The sequence below is a fragment of the Lipophrys pholis genome (assembly GCF_963383615.2).
Source record: "Lipophrys pholis genome assembly, chromosome: 22".
Lineage (NCBI taxonomy): Eukaryota > Metazoa > Chordata > Actinopteri > Blenniiformes > Blenniidae > Lipophrys > Lipophrys pholis.
This window is the reverse complement of record NC_137644.1, coordinates 9,632,592-9,649,121: the sequence shown is the minus strand read 5'-3', so window position 1 is coordinate 9,649,121 and position 16,530 is coordinate 9,632,592. Positions and strand designations below refer to the sequence as shown.

The 16,530-nt window shown below is 43.9% G+C and overlaps 2 protein-coding genes across 4 annotated transcripts; one reads left to right on the top strand and one right to left on the bottom strand.

Annotated features, from left to right (window-relative positions):
- Nucleotides 1-2,069: 2,069 nt before the first annotated feature.
- Nucleotides 2,070-8,982, top strand: LOC308127372 (thymidine phosphorylase-like). 3 transcript variants are annotated; one of them, XM_080492391.1, is made up of 10 exons: nt 2,070-2,213; nt 5,130-5,253; nt 5,599-5,801; nt 5,986-6,084; nt 6,175-6,304; nt 6,441-6,559; nt 7,368-7,530; nt 7,626-7,853; nt 7,931-8,071; nt 8,625-8,901. In XM_080492391.1, exons 2-10 carry the CDS (start codon nt 5,136-5,138, stop codon nt 8,777-8,779), a joined length of 1,356 nt encoding a protein of 451 aa, XP_080348517.1. In that variant the 5' UTR covers nt 2,070-2,213; nt 5,130-5,135; the 3' UTR covers nt 8,780-8,901. The 3 variants fall into 3 exon arrangements, with proteins under 3 accessions (XP_080348517.1, XP_080348515.1, XP_080348516.1); XM_080492389.1 differs by lacking the exon at nt 2,070-2,213 and adding an exon at nt 3,644-3,797 and having other exon boundaries at nt 8,625-8,982; XM_080492390.1 differs by lacking the exon at nt 2,070-2,213 and adding an exon at nt 3,894-3,980 and having other exon boundaries at nt 8,625-8,981.
- lsm8 (LSM8 homolog, U6 small nuclear RNA associated) lies at nt 8,939-11,245 on the bottom strand. The gene is made up of 4 exons (XM_080492394.1): nt 11,035-11,245; nt 10,100-10,140; nt 9,883-10,010; nt 8,939-9,252 (listed from the first exon to the last, which is right to left on the bottom strand). The coding sequence occupies exons 1-4, from the start codon at nt 11,063-11,065 to the stop codon at nt 9,162-9,164; spliced, it is 291 nt and encodes a 96-aa protein (XP_080348520.1). The 5' UTR covers nt 11,066-11,245; the 3' UTR covers nt 8,939-9,161.
- Between the last annotated feature and the right edge of the window lie 5,285 nt (nt 11,246-16,530).

Below are 16,530 nucleotides of genomic sequence, written 5' to 3'. Positions count from 1 at the left end.
TTGGTCTCCATTACCAAAATGTTGTGCAGAGCAGCCATGACACTGGGGTTGACATGTGTGCTTCTGTCTGAGTCGACGGAAGGTGGGAGGCTCCAGTGGCTGAACGCTGGGTTCAGAAGGAGGACAGCAGCCGTGGTGGCTGTGTCAAGGTGGAGCTGGAAGTCGTCGACATAAATGTTAAGCGGACCCGCGGGTTGGCTGAACGATTGTTCAGCTCAAGAAGAGATGTGTCACAGATCATCTGGTCGAGATCTGGACTATGAGGCGAGGAGGCACGTGAACCAGGGACCTTGGTTAAGGTCTGCAGTGACTCTGCTGAAAGTGAGCGGTGGCTCGGAACTTTGAGCAGGTCGGCGTTGGTGACAGATTTCTCTGACCCGGGCTCCAGAGGTGCCTCAGGAACCGAGGTTCCATTCGTGTGTGCACCCCCCACGATGTGGTGGGCGTGCAGAGAATTACTCATGTACAAAGAAGAACTCACGTCCTTCAGTGAAACGAGTAAAGAGTGGTGTGCTTGAAACGGGTCTTGGCTCATCACCTGCAGCGGTTGCTGGCTGTCAGGGAGCCCTGAAGAGGATCGATGCGGGTCGGACTTTGGAAGAGACCCAAGTATTGGTCGGGAACCTCTGGACTGGATGGCAGCGACTCTGCTGTTGGAAGCTGAGTGGCCCGGTTCTGGGCCAAAGGGAGTCGGGCTGGTGACTTGAGACCAAAGGCGCCGTTGGTGGCAATCAGCACAGCCAGTCGGTTCAGGAGGTCCTGACCAATAAGCAGTTCCTCTGTGTTCAGATCAGTGATGTAGATGGGATGTGTCACTGTCATGTCCTGGAAAGCGACGTCAACCCAGGCACGTTTAGTGATGGATGACTTGTCCTGAGTGAAGCTTCTGATGTTCATGCTACACTCTTCCACCTGAAGTGGCTTTCCGAAGTCACGCATGGTTCTAGCAACCTGTGTGAAGGTGGCTGAACACATGACGGTGATTTCTGACCCAGAATCAAGCAGGGCGAGGGTGTCGACGCCCCCTACCACTACTGAGGTGTATAAGCGGTTGGCATAGCCATCGCTCAAAAGATTTCCCAAGAATGTCAAAGCGGGCCTCTCTGTTGGTTCTGGGGGCCTCTTTGACTTCCTGGATCTCCTCCCCCTCCTCCTTACAAAGTGGACTTTGTGTGCGGAGGGGAGGGGCATCCGGCCTAGTCATGCGGTCAGGGGCTGGGAGTCCGCCTCACACGGGGCACCATTATGTTGGGGTTTATGGTTGGTTATTAGCATATAATTACTGTAAGTAATAGATTACTAAAAGTAATAAATCACTGGAAGTAATTTATGAAAAATTGAAATCATTAATGGAAGTAAACGGTCATTTACTCATTAACAACCCCTGAAGTAATTGAATAATTACTTTAAAAAAAAAAAAGAAAAGAAAAATTATCAAAAATAATTTTTAATATAAAAAAATTATTAATTTGCATAAATTTCTTATTTATGTATTAATAATAAATCGGGGCACCACCAGATAAACTGGAAATAGCTAATACCAAAATATCAGTCTCGTTTGAAAAAAGTTTATTTAATTTTGTTAATATTTCTGCATAAAATATAACAATCTTAAATAAAAGGGAAGGTGTGAGATCCGAGCACAGACTGTTACAAACCAGTGAATTGTCAACAATAAATACACAATAATCACCAAGAAGCGTACAATTCAGCTAACAGGCGTTTATTAATAAAAATGTATTAATTCATAAATAATTCGGAAATCATCTCATAAATCAACACATTCAAATAGCAAACGACATCTAACAGGGAGATCTAATCTATTAAACAGCAAACACTATGTACAAAGAGTGTGTTGTGTGTGTGTGTGTGTGTGTGTGTGTGTGTGTGTGTGTGTGTGTGTGTGTGTGTGTGTGTGTGTGTGTGTGTGTGTGTGTGTGCGCGTGCGTGCGTGCGTGACTAGGGGGTGTGATGACTCGCTCTTTCTGGGGACGCGGCGGTTGCTTAGCGGCCAGATAAACAAGACGTCCGTCGAGCGCGCGTGCGCGAGGGCGGTCTCGGAGCGAGTTAGTCTACCGAGGGCGTAACGAACGGGCGGTTCCGTTGGCCAGGTTCTGAGCACCTAAGTGGAGGTCGGGACCGGCAGTCAGGGCTCTTGTGATCACGGCAGATCTGCTCTTGCAGCAGCTAACAGATAGGTGTTACATGCAGTGGTATGTGTGAGACCTTATCTTGATCAGGTAAGGGGGGCGCATTGCTGCGAGGAGATCCGGGTTAGTGGAGAGGGAGAGATGAGAGAGGATGAAGACAAGAGAAAGACAGAGAATTCTGCGCGGCTCGGTTCTGAACCCTGGTTCCTCCACACAGAGTTCCCAGTGGGCCTGGAGCTCACTCGGACCTCTGGTTCTGAGGTGGAAAACCAGCGTTCTGGACTTAGTGCGCGTGAATGCGCATACACAAACAACATGAAAGGCTGCTGCCTTCTGAGCGGCACATGGAAACACATTGCATTTTCAACAGAACATCATTCTAACTATTCTCTGCCCAGACAAACGCTCTCACCCTGATAGTTCTTTGCAGCACCGTCCGTGGTGCTGTTGGTTCTGGGAGGCGGGGTAACTGGTTGTTACCGGGTCTTAATTTCAGCGTCCTGAAATTCAGAGGCCTGGCTCCAGCTGCAGGAGTGCAACTGAGAGGATGATCTTGGGAGGAGACGACACTGGCTCTGGTCTCCAGAATCTCCCAAAAACAGGAAAAATAGCGGAAAACAGAAGATGTAGTCCAAACTGGGTCCTGCTCGTCCAGCGGGCTGGCGTTGGTTCTGTCTCTTTGTTCCTGCTTGGTGCTCTCTTTACCCTTCTGATGAGGGAGAAAGATGTCTCTCCCTCCATGGCTAGTTGAGAATCGCTGAGAGCTTTGATAGAACGTGACTGTCACCAACTTGGGCCTGGACCCCTGTGGTGATTCAAGTGTCCTCATTGGCCACTTCCGGGGTCTGGCTCGCTCCCCTGCTGTTTTATGGCCTATCCATTGTTGTGGTGTTTTCCTTCGGGGGAGCAAGTTGGAGAAACAGCTCACTGAAGCTCTGGAGGAGTTCATGGAATCCTCAGGCCCCAACACTGTAAAGCCTGCATGCTTGTTTTACTTCTTTCTTTGAGAATAGAATAGAATAGAATAGAATAGAATAGAATAGAATAGTTCCCACCACCAGGTACTTTCATGGTTCCAAGTGTGCTGAGGCGAGCAGAAAATGTGACGTCGGCAGACGGCAGGCCGCTGAGTCAGAGGGCGGCTCATTCACGCCGCGATCACAACCAGAACGCTCACCAACCGATTATTTCCGTATCAGCTGCTGCAGGCAGAAGTCTCCAGATAACAGGGGCACCAGTGAAACCGAAACACCGAACAGTAAAGTGCGAACAATTCACATTTTGTCATATCATTAATAAATGTATTAAAACATATACTATTACATTTATTATTTATGTTATTATTATGTTGTTTTTTTAAAGGCCTTGTCTGTGTTTGACACGGCGGGTCACTATCAAGAGTGAAACGTCTCCTGAAAAGGCTCCCCAGCGAGCAGGAAGCCGCTCCTCCAAATGAAACATAAAACAGCCGCATTCCAGTTTCCAACTACACACGAGAACAAAAAACCTACACCTCTGGAGAAATGTCCCGTGGTCTGATGAAGCTAAAGTTTGGCCGTAATGACCATCGTTACGTTTGGCTTGCGTAAGCCTGAGAACCCCACCGCGATACAGTCGGTCACAGGGTCTACGGCAAAGTCCATGGAGGTGAGAGACAGGTCTTCTTACAGTGTTGTCAATCTGGTTTGGTTGTGACTCACCCAGATTATTAAGAACTATTCTGGTTGATCCTGTAAGGACAGAAAGGACTTCACCTTTCTATTTGGGCTGGGCAGCACTACAAATCAGCGTTCGTCCTTTAAGGAGTTTCGTCGTCCTTCTTTTCTGCAGGTTTGCCGGGTTTTGACTGAAAGATCCGTTTTCACTGTTTCTTTATTCATTCTGAAAAAGGTTTCAAGGTTTGACCTTGAATTTTGATCAATTAAAAACCCTGCATTCAAAAGAAAAAAGAATTGTATGAATAGTTGTTTTTCAATTTAAAGATAATATATTTTATTTCAGCTCTGGAATTGTTTTGATAAAATCATTTATTTATATTTTTGACTCAATTTTAAGTCTTATTTTTTCTGTTGTAGGTTTAATGTTCTTATATTTTTTACATTCAAATCCTGTTTTTCAGGCTTTAGATTTATTTTTTTGTTCACCTTCGAAACTTGTTTTCACTTCAGATCGTATTATTTTAAGTTCAAACTTTTGGTCGTATATAATAATATTGCCTTCAGGAAGCCAGAACAGGCCAAAAGTTTGAACCTGAAAAAAAAACAACAATCTGAAAATGAAAAGTTTTGAAGGTAAAAAAAATAAAATGTAAAATCTGAGAACAGGATTTGAATTCAATTCAATTCAATTCAATTTTATTTGTAAAGCGCTAAATCACATCAACAAACATCTCAAAGCGCTCTTACAATGATAGAGTACAACAGGACCCAACTAAACCCTTCCAAAGCAAGCAGGTGTAACAAGCAACAGTGGCCAGGAAAAACTCCCTCGCATGGAGAGAAGTTCATAAGAACTCCCTCTTCAGGAAGAAACCGTGGGGCGGACCCTAGACTCTGGAAGGACGGCCATCCGCCTTGACCGGTTGGGGGGAGAAGTACATGGGATAGGACAGGGAGAGAGTGTGACAGGGAGAGGACAGGGAGAATGTGAAAAAAAAAAAACGAGGTCAGAATCTGAAAACATTAAACCTGCAACTGAAAAAAAATAACACCTAAAATTAGAAAATATAAATTTTTTAAGAGTAAAAAATTTTTAAAATTTAATTTTTTATTTTGAATACAGTGCTTTTAATTTTTCAAAATTCAGGATCAAACCTTGAACATTCAGTTTCAAAAAAAATTTTTCAATCACATTTTTTTTTTTTTTTTTTAAATGAACAAACCTGTTGGCCCGGATCCAACTCCATACAATGACAGAATATTGAGAAAATTGTGGATCTTCATTATTAACTGTGACGTTTCTTGTATTTCTCCCGTTCAGGTCGACATGTTTTCCATCCCGGATCTGATCAGAAAGAAGAGAGACGGCAAAGTTCTGAGCCATGAGGAGATTGTGGAGTTCGTTAAGGCCGTCTCTACCGGAACCATCCAGGACTCCCAGATCGGTACAAACCACTCGAGTCGCCTTCACAACCTCTTGGATTCTCTAAACTTTGTAAAATAGAGTCTTAAGCCTGGATTATTCTAGGCACTAGGCGGCTAAAGGGGTGGGATTTCCACTTTTTGGACCAATCGGTGATCCAGGTTTCTCTGGTCAGTGTTCGTTTCGGGGCGATAGCGCCCCCAAACCAGCACCTGTTGTCATTGCGTGACGTTGCCCAGGAGCTTTGGTCCGCTCTCTAGAGTGCAGCGTGAAATCAAACCAAACCAAATGAAGGTGGGAACTTTTTCGCCCTGAGCGCAGCACAAAGTCACACGGACCCCCACTCCGTCTCCATCTCTGTGTTCAGGCGCCATGCTGATGGCCATTTGGCTGAAGGGGATGGTTGCCACGGAGACCCAGACCCTGACCAGAGAGATGATGGCTTCGGGCGATGTGCTGTCATGGCCAGAGGAGTGGAACGGTCTGATGGTGGACAAACACTCCACGGGGGGCGTGGGAGATAAAGTCAGTCTGGTGCTGGCGCCGGCGCTCGCCGCCTGCGGCTGTAAGGTAGACACACGCCCACCTGTGACATCACACTTTTTTTTAACCTGTAAATGTTGCCCGTCCTGTGATCTCTGGATCATAGACGCTTGCTGGAATCCTCTAGTGTAAATCAAAATGAGATAACGGAAAGCTTTAATTCTTGCGATTTCCTAGTGCACGTTGTCGTGACCTGAGTTGTGTCTGCCAGGTACCGATGATCAGTGGGCGAGGCTTAGCTCACACCGGAGGAACTCTGGACAAACTGGAATCGATCCGAGGCTTCAGCATCGACCAATCAGCTGCCCAGGTACTTTGCCTCTTCTTACAGCTCCGTGTCGTAAAGATTTGAAATTGTGACACGTGGGCGGAGTCTGATGTGGAAATTTCTCGGCTGCAGATCAAGAACATCCTGACCTCGGTGGGCTGTTGCATTGTGGGTCAGACGCAGCGGCTGGTCCCTGCTGACCGGGTCCTGTACGCCGTGCGGGACGCCACCAGCACTGTGGATAGCTTACCACTCATCACTGGTACCAACACACACACACACACACACACACACACACACACACACACACACACACACACACACACACACACACACACACACACACACACACACACACACACACACACACACAGGGTTTACGGCGTGTTGTTTTCCAGGTTCCATCATCTCAAAGAAAGGAGCTGAGTCGTTGTGTGCTCTGGTTCTGGACGTGAAGTTTGGACGAGCGGCTCTCTACAAAGACCTGGAGAGCGCTAAAGAGTTAGCAGAGATGCTAGTAAGCGCAAAACTCCGTTTACTGCAGAAACTTTTGATAACAACACATAGAAACAGTGAAGACTGTATGTCAGGCCACTAGTTGGTGCTGTCGAATATTTGCTCGTCTTCATCGTATAGATCCAGTCAAATGTTTTCCCTGTATGCAGATGATGGTATATTAAACGTTAGTAAATGTTCGTAAACGTTGGTAAATGTTCGTAAATGTTAGTAAACGTTGGTAAATGTTCGTAAACTTTAGTAAACGTTAGTAAATGTTAGTAAACGTTGGTAAATGTTCGTAAATGTTAGTAAACGTTAGTAGATGTTAGTAAACGTTGGTAAATGTCTGTAAACGTTAGTAAATGTTAGTAAACGTTAGTAGATGTTAGTAAACGTTAGTAGATGTTAGTAAACGTTGGTAAATGTTGGTAAATGTCTGTAAACGTTAGTAAACATGAGTAAATGTCTGTAAACGTTAGTAAATGTAAACTTGGCAAATTCCAAAGAGTGAGCAGCACAAACTCTATGACTCCTCCATTGTTGATTTATTCGCACGTGCAGAAAATCTATAGCAAAAAGTTCAAGAAGTACATTTTCTTGAAGACACGCATGTGATGAGTGAAACCGTGGCGTTTTGGGTGTCCGTTTCTATGACAACGGTGCTCGTAGCCACTGCAACTGTGACTTTGTCAAAGCGGCCCCCAAGGTGGAACTTTTCTTTGACACTAACTACATCGTCTTCGGTGTTTCTGGGAAGAGGAAAGAATGACCAATATCCACCCCGGAGTGAGGCCCTGACAAAGTTTTCATTGCTCCGTTCCTTCCAGGTGGAAACCGGTAACGGGCTGGGGATCCGTACGGGAGCCGTCCTCAGCTGTATGGATTCTGTGATTGGTCGATGTGTGGGAAACAGTTTGGAGGTGATCGAGTCTCTGGAGACCCTGAAAGGGAAGGGACCCTCCGACCTGATGGAGCTGGTCAACACCCTGGGTGATGACATCACACTCTTCAAAAGTCGAACCTCCAAAAATAGATCCGAGTGAAATAAAAGGAACGATTCAAACTTGTTCCTGTTCTCTGTGTAGGAGGTATGCTGCTGATGATGACTGGTTTGGCCGCCGACGTATCAGAGGGAGAGAAGAAGATTCGTGACGCTGTGATTGGTGGAGCTGCCCTATCTAAGTTCCAGGCCATGATGGAGGCTCAGGGCGTGGCCAGTGAGACGGCTCGGCACCTTTGCTCCGCCCACACGGATTACTTCACTGTCCTGAGAAGATCTGAGCATCAGCTGGAACTGGAGGCCCCTGAAGACGGTAAGAAGATCGAATACTGAGATACATTCAAGGACAAACTGAAGACTTAAAACCGTTTATTTCCTCACGTTCTGCAGGATTCATCGAGGACGTCGACGGGTTGACTTTAGCTGAAGTTCTTCATCAACTGGGAGCAGGACGATCACAGGCCGGACAGCCTGTCAATCACTCTGTGGGGGCGGAGCTTCTGGTGGAGGTTGGCCAGAGAGTCAAAAAAGGTGACGGTCTTGATGGGGATGACGATGATGGTTATGACAATGGTCGTAATGGGGATGATGACAAAGGTAGTGATGATAATGATGACGGTCATGATGAAGATGATAATAATGAAGATGGTGATGATTATGATGAGGATGAAGGAGATAATAGCAACGATAATGATGGAGATGAGAATGATAAAGATGAGAATGATAAAGATGAGCATGACGAAGATAATGATAAAGGTTATGATGGTGATGATGAAGGCAGTAATGACAAAGGTGAGGATGAAGATGGTGGTAGCTGTCATGATAATGAAGATGATGACAAAGGCGATGATGAAGGTGGTGTGTATATATATATATTAACTGAAAAGAACATTAAAATAGTAACTCTTTAGGGCCTGACACTTCATTTTTTAACGATGATGATAAAGGTGATGATGATGAAGATAACGATGATGCGTCATTATGATGGGGCCCTTGGGGTTAACGAAGTATCAATCAATCAAACACAGAAGTGTAGCTGGTGAGTTCAGGGACCTCCTCCTGACGTCTCCTCCTGGACTTTCAGGCGTCCCTTGGTTGCGGCTGCACTACGATTCTCTGGCTCCGACTCCAGACCAGATGAGTCGCCTGCAGAGCGCTCTGAGACAAGGGCCTGCCGCTCAGACGAAGGGGAGACTCCCGCTGGTCCGAGAGCTGCTGGGAAAAGTCAGCTTCACCTGAACTGCTCATGGAACAGTTTCACTCTCGTTAACCTCCGAGACCGACTCAAGAGTTTTAACTCTGAAAAATTGTTTGTTTTAATCAGACTCCTAAAATAAAAAATAAAATGTATTAATACACACAATTTTTTATTTTTTTTTTAAACACACACACAAGATCTGAGTACAACAAAAGAACTAACTTTATTAAACAGTTCGGTTGACAAAAAGACAAATCGTTCAAACTTGTATAACTTTATTTATAAAAATACAAAGAACAGAAACACAGCAGGACTGTCGGAGCTTCACTGCTCAACAATGACTCACACCTTCAGTAAAACATCGCTCAGTCACTCTGCTGTTGCCATGGAGACGGGGGGGGGGGGGTTCCCAGAGATCGGAGGTCAGTGGACGACGGAGTTGAGCGGTTCAGCTCGAATGTTTCCTAAATCCAGAGTGGAGTCTGTTTCCTCGTCGATCTCCCCGATCACAGCGCTGAGTAAACAACAAGAGCAAAAATAAACAAAATGGTACACAAGCAACAGACATCAGATAAAAACAACCACCAACAGTCAACAACAAATAAAATAAAAGCAACAAACTAGGTAAACAGAGTAAACAACTGAACAAACAACAAAATAATCATTAAACAATCAACAGGAAACCGTTAGGGAAAACAAACACCAGTATACAACCTGAGTAAACAACAGAGCAAATAGTGTAAACAACAAACACAATTAACAGAGACAACAGAGTCAACCAGCAACAGTCAACGGAACAAAATAGAGGGTAAACAACAAACAAAATAAGAGTAGACAACAACAGAGTCTGACAAACACAATAGACAGCAAATGAGTCAACAGAACAACAGGGGGAAAAAAACAATGGAATAAAAGAAATGTCAACAAAGACCAACAGAAGAAAAAATTATAGACAAAACTGTAAAAAAACAAAACAAATATGGAACCCTGAAACACATATCAAAGATGGTCGACAAAACAAACAACAGTGGAAGTGATAGAGAACCAGTGAAGGAGAGTCACATAAAGAGATATGTCAATAAGAAAACAAATAAACAGTAGAGGTGTTTTTTCTTCTAAAAATCAAGCAGATAAACAGTCTTACACGTTGTCTCCTCGGACGATATAGAGGCCGAGCACCACCTGCTCCACCCCCTGGCTGGAGCTGAACACTCGCTCGTGACTCTCGTCCAGGATCAGGTTGATGGTCTGATCAAAGCCCTTCAGAGTGCCCTGAACACACAAACAAACAAACAAAAACGTAAACAATCGAGTGACGAAACACATCCACGTTCCACTGTGGGTGAAGACTTTGAACGCACCACGATCATCCTCCCGTCCGAGGTGACGATGGCCACCGTACCTGCACCGACACCGTTAAAGAAACACACAAACACTGAGACAGAGCGAGTGGGCGTGCCCGTCCGCGGGTCGCCGCTGTTGGTTGTTTTTGTTTGTAATGAAACCACACATACGCACGCACACAATACAGAACAATCATTAACAATGGCGTGTACACGGATATCCGTATGAGCAGACGACCAAGTTGAATTGTTAAAGCGGTGACAGTCAATCATACAACTACCAAGTCCCACGAGACTATGGACTGGGAGTCACGACACTCATAAGCCGCCATTGTTGTTATTGTCCATTTACTCGTGGACATTTCTCTTTGTTGAGGTTTTAGTGACATGAGGCGTCATTGTTGTGTAAACAGAAACCCAAAATGAAACGAAAATTTTCCATTTTCACTTTGAAACGTTTGTGTGCAAATGGAGCTTCAGACAATCACATTGAAAGAAAATCCCTTTTTAGCCTTCATTGAACGAATAGCGGCTTCACAACATTAATGTGGATCTTAAACGTCATCCAAATCTACCTGTTGTCTGTGATGTGCTTTTATTATTTCTTCTGAAGTTACTTTAACTTAATAAAATGATTAATTGAACTACGTGTAGAGAATTTGAATGAATGTGATTAAGATTATTGAGTTTTGAAGTGATTCAGTCCAATATGTTTAAAAGGTTATATAGATTCTGCAAATTTATGACGTCGCTTAAGATTAAAAGTCTTTCAGGTTTTTTTTTTTTTTACACTTTCAAGACTCAAAATCACTTCAATTTCATAACTAAAACCGTGTAAATTATTAAAACAGCGAAACATCACTGGTCGCTAAGCTAGGCTAAGCTACCTAGCACATCCCCATTCATTCACACGAGTCCGTTAGCACGTTAGCCGGATAGCGGCGGCAGGATACGGTTGATGTAGCTCTCCAGCGCGGTGGACATGCTTCGTCCCGGGGCTCGTTGCTCCTCGATTCGACGGAGGGAGTCAGCAAAAGTCCACACCGGTCGGGTGATTCAGTGGAGGGAATCGGTAAGAGATGCCACCAAGAGTCCGGTTAAGCTAATCCACACGCAGAGGTACCGAGTAACCGGAAGAGCGAAACTGAGGGCGGATGTGACCTCACGGAGAGGTCAGAGTCAATCGATTTATTATGGGAATATTTCATGAACATTTACTTAAGATTTTGGCTTCTTGTAGGAGCTTCAATGTGATTTCTAAAGAATACGTTTAAACAAATAATAGACCAATTAAAAGTATTTTAATCGTTTTCCATAAATTCCAAACATTGTGACCAAAATAAAGATGGCGGTCGAAAGACGTAGGCATGATCAAAATAAATCACATTTATAGCTGAGTTTATAAATGACTCAATGTATCTCTTCCTCTTCACTGTTGTTTTATTTAATAAAAACCTAGCAAGAATTCAAATAATCATCTTTTCAAAACAATCTGAACAATCTTTGCGGTTTTTGAGTGAGATGGTTAATTTCATTTGATACTTCATTAGTTATAAGTCCCATACTATTATCTAAATTTCTAAACTATGTAATTATTTAAAGCCAATGAAGGTAATTGATTAAATTATTTTAATTGTGTAACGTTTTTGTTCCAAATTTTGTTCCTTGTCTTTATTTTGAACAGAGGTGACCTATTTTTTCCAATCTTATTTTAATATATACATTTAAGTGTAGTTGTAGTGTATATACAAAGAAATATGATTGGAAACTAATTCTTTCTTTAATGCTTTACGCTGTTAATAACATTAATCGATTCACACGCGTTCACTGCAATGGAGGCCGCTGCCACGCAAGGTATCTAATCCATCAATTGGGAGCAAGTTGGGGTTCAGTGTCTTGGTCAAGGACACTTTGACACATGGACAGGTGGAGCAATCCTTTGATTGAGAAACAACTGATCTACCAACCAAGCTCCCACAAATAGATAACTTGTGTCATCTTTGTTGTTATTGAAGCTCATGGAATGAAATTAAACTGAATAATTGTAGATTTACCTCATTATAACATGCAAAATTGATGTGTTCCTAAACTTGACCAAACAGTATGACAGCAATAACTAACTTTACTGTTGCCATGGCGACGAAGGGTGCAGGTGCTTTCGAAAGGCAAAGGTGTGTGAGTGTTTGTGTGAAGACAACACGCTGAGCCGAAGCCTCCCAGCAGGTCTTCATCTTTATTGTTGCTCAGTAGTCGTCCATACAAAGGAGGGTGTGGGAGGAGAGCAGTGGAGCCCGACAGGACATACAGCAGGAACGTCATGCTACCAAAGTATTAAATTTGTACAAAAATACTTTACAACATCCCTGTTCCTTTAAAGAAAAATACAGTTTGGTTGGTTGGTGAAGCTACATGGAAACTAATCTGACCCACTATTTCAAATGGCAGTGCAATGTGTGTGTGTGTGTGTAGGTGTGTGTGTGTGTGTGTGTGTGTGTGTGTGTGTGTGTGTGTGTGTGTGCGTGTAGGTGTGTATGTGTGGGTGGATTTTGTTTTGTTTGTTGAGGTGAATCACTAGAGTGCAAATCCCTGCAATGTTACACACACACGCACGCACACACACACACACACACACACACACACACACACACACGCACACCCACATTTATGACACACGCACAAACACAGTGTGTATGGCTTAAGATCTCACTGTCACACCTCCCGAAGCCCCTCCCCCTTCAACTTTGTGGCTCATTTATAAACTGTTTGCCTTGGCATAAAATACTAGCGATGCTAATATCTTCCTAATGGTGAACTCCAACCAAGTGCTAAATTATTAGCACTCTGACATACGAGCATTAGCTTGTAGCTTTCCGAGGAAAGCCCAGAGTGACTTATTTTCTAACTTGAGTGTTGTTTACCTAGGTATCAACCTTATGCAAACAGAATGTGGAAAGTTGAAGAGTTGTGCTCGCCACATGCCGACCGACAAACTCCATTATCAATGGGTTATCCCCGTGTTAGCCTTGTGCAAGGTCTGTGCTAACCTGGCTATGTGCTTAGGTCAACTGTGTGCTAACAACAATAAGATGGCTACGTGTTAGCGCCATAGCCAAGCTCTTCCAAACTTGTGCTTAAAACCCAAAACTTCACAGTTATCGAAGATTGCCACCAATTGGAGAAGCCAATCACAGCTGCCGTACGGTCACAGCCAATCAGAGCTCTCTGAATCCAAAGACCTCATCCTATTGAGCTGTTTAGGGTTTTTAATGGTTGTTGGTGCTGAGGGAGGGTCCTGATTGGCCAGTTTTCAATAGTGAGTTCAGATTGAGGTGAGAGCGGGAAGATGTTGACATCACTCCAAAATAAACACACACACGCACACACACACACACACACACACACGCACGCACACACACACACGCACGCACACACACACACGCGCGTCACAGGTTACCCGTTCTGACAGGACTCTTTTTTTTTTTTTCTTGTGTAACATCGTTTGTTTGCGTGTTTATGACGTGAATGTTTTCGGGATCTGATGGTTCTCGATGTGAACAGCGATGGACTGAACCACGTAATTATTATTATTTTTTTAAACCTATTTTACAGATAATCAGGTTCAGTCATCATGGAAACAAACATACAAACAAACAAACAAAACTGACAACAGTCAATCAAAAAACACACCGATCGATTAGCATAATAGATCACTGTTACTGGAGGGGATTGGGGGAGGGGTCAGGGGCGGTTAGGGGGAGGGGTCATGCTTGGCTTCTTCCTGGGAGTTGATTGGTTCTTTTGTGTGTGGGTGTGTTGAGGAGAACCAATCACAGACAGGCGGTAGGGGAAACGTTGGCTCTCTGATTGGTTCCAGCCAATCAGCTGAATCTCTCAGGGCCCGAGTGCCTCATTGTGTCCTGGCTGCCGATTGGTCGAGGGGACAGGAGGCGGGTGGGGCAAAGCCAAGACTCAAGATCTGAGGTGGGAGGAGCTTAACTGGCCTCGTGTTTTAATGCACACTCACGTTAATACACACACGCGCACATACACACACAACAGACACGCACACATACGTACACAGTGTGGCCAGTCGGACAGGTGTAAACAGTAGAAAAAGATTCTTATTGAACTGCTCAGTGTCGTCATCATCATCATTATCATCATCATCAACATCATCAGGTTATTATTACTCTGTCTGCAGCTCATTCATGGCACAAAAAAAAACTAAAGTCTGAACAGCGAACCGTCCGAGTCAGTAGGGATGCTCCGATCGCTCGCGACTCAAAATCACAGGAAAGTACCAGTTTGTGTTCAAAATATTTGGTAATAACGTAGCTGGTGAAAAAAAAACTGTACCTATACTTAGTTTGGATGACGTAAAGAGCGTACCTATTTGTTTCACAGTTTATATTTATCTCCTACAATGTACTAGTTTTGGTGTGACCCATGTAATGGGTCACATAAACCTGATAGGGGGCGCCAGAGATCACAAGTGGTTCCAAGGCATTTCCTACTCGGATGCTGTTGACAATAGAGTAATCTCCTGGAAACTGGCTTGTGCTTTCAGTTTGCATGTTGCTGACTTTGGGGGGTTGTATAGACCATCTGGGGGGGAAAACGTTCCGAAAAGACTTTTAGTGCTTAGTCATAAAACTTGTATAATGGAAATAATAATATATTTTCTTAACTTCATCTTCCTTTTTGTACATATATGCATTTGCTAAAATTTCATAATTTAACTCTTCTTCTTTGTCTGTATCACCACTTCTCTTATTTACATCGATGGCCTCCAACACAGGTTCCAGGACCCCCTTGGGGCCAGTGATTGAAGATTCTTGCTACCAATATTTGGCTTTAATGAGTCACAGATAGGACAGCGGTTTGCAGGGAAAAGGTTAGAAATCAGATACTTAGAGGACAGTTTTATTTTTTAAATGTCCAAAGCTTTGAATTCCTTGGACTTTATAAGGTATTTGATAATTCATGATGTTTCTTGGAGGTGTTTCCGTATTTAACTCTCACTCAGCGTCTTCTGATATGATCCCCAGTTGACTCTTACATCAGCATCTTTGGGTTTCTACAATCTAGAATTGTCTCTACCTCCTGAATGCTTGAACGATTATCAAGTAGATCTGTGAGAGTTTCATTATCCTGTAAAATAAATTTATTGATGTTGTCTTTTGGCTCATGACCTTCATTCATCAACCCCGACCGCACCTCAAATCTTCCCCACCAACATTTCATTGGGTAAAGTGAAATCTTAATATACTTGTACCTTATCATCTCTACACTTTCATTTTCCTCTAAGAGCCACCTGATATCTCATATCTGGACCCAACATCCACATCCAAAAGGTCCTTCACTTCACTGCTGGGAACCTTTTTCCTAGAACTCTTTTAGTGTGAAGCAGAAACCAAGCAGCTAAAAAACATGTTTGTTGTGGCAAAACCTAAAATCTGCTCTGTGACGTTAAAGGAGACATTTTGAAATAGTTTGATCGCCACTAGTTTTGTTTGTTGGGACTCTTGGTACCGTCAGTAGTTTTGCAATGGTCAGACTCTTCACACCGTCAGTCCTCCATCACTACTTTTCTATTTTTGTGCTCTTCAGTAGTTGTACCCTCCAGAGGTTCGGTTCTTCCTGGTTTCCACCTTTGAATGCTCAAACCGCCTCGCTGGTTGAGGACTTTTCAAGCTTTTGAAGCTGATAGCAGCAGATCTGACAAACATTTTGAACTAATGACTCCAGCTACACCCAGAGGAAGACTTCAGTAATCAGTAACGATATAAGTTCTGGTAATCCCGATCGGAGCATCCCTAGTGCCCTTGGCAAAGCTTTCTGTCCATCAGCAGGTTCTGGATTCTGGACTCGAGTCCCATCAGTCTTGTGCTGCTGTGGTTCTTGACTTGTCAGACCAGAAAACACAGTTATAATTCTACTAAGGACCTAGAACCAAGGCTTCAGAATCCCAGGAACAGCGTTCCATGGCTCTGGATCTGTAGCTATAGTTCCCTGACCACTAAGACCATAAACAAGAACCACACCTTGGACCACTAACACCATTAGTTGTGGCTCTGGCTTCAGGACAAACAGCAGCCATGGTTCTACTGCCACTATTGACCAGTGAGACCAGAGTGACTGTGGCCTCTGTAGGATCGGGACCCATGGCTGTGTAAACCTGAAACCATGAACCAGAACAGTGTCTTGAGTCAGGTAAGACCACTGTTTCTGGCTTTTGTGGAACCAGAAGCAGTGATTCTGTTAAGACCAAGACCTGACCCCATGTACCCTGAACCAGGTAGGACCACAGGTTGTGGGTACAGTTCCAGTGGGACCAGAGGCTCAGTTCTAGACTTTGAGAACCAGTAACCATTGGTCCTTGAGCAGTGAGACCATTGGCTCTAGATTCAGCAGGACCAGTAAGACTCAGTTCTAGGCTTATAGACCAG

Excerpts from the sequence above, each read along its gene's own strand:
- LOC308127372 (XM_080492389.1), top strand. The coding sequence starts at position 3,711 with ATGACCATCGTTACGTTTGGCTTGCGTAAGCCTGAGAACCCCACCGCG. Across the intron at positions 6,305-6,440 it reads TAGCTTACCACTCATCACTG|GTTCCATCATCTCAAAGAAA; the intron begins GTACCAACACAC and ends GTTGTTTTCCAG. Across the intron at positions 6,560-7,367 it reads AAGAGTTAGCAGAGATGCTA|GTGGAAACCGGTAACGGGCT; the intron begins GTAAGCGCAAAA and ends CGTTCCTTCCAG.
- lsm8 (XM_080492394.1), bottom strand. The coding sequence starts at position 11,065 with ATGTCCACCGCGCTGGAGAGCTACATCAACC. Across the intron at positions 10,011-10,099 it reads CGGACGGGAGGATGATCGTG|GGCACTCTGAAGGGCTTTGA; the intron begins GTGCGTTCAAAG and ends TTGTGTGTTCAG. Across the intron at positions 9,253-9,882 it reads ATCGTCCGAGGAGACAACGT|CGCTGTGATCGGGGAGATCG; the intron begins GTAAGACTGTTT and ends TTGTTTACTCAG.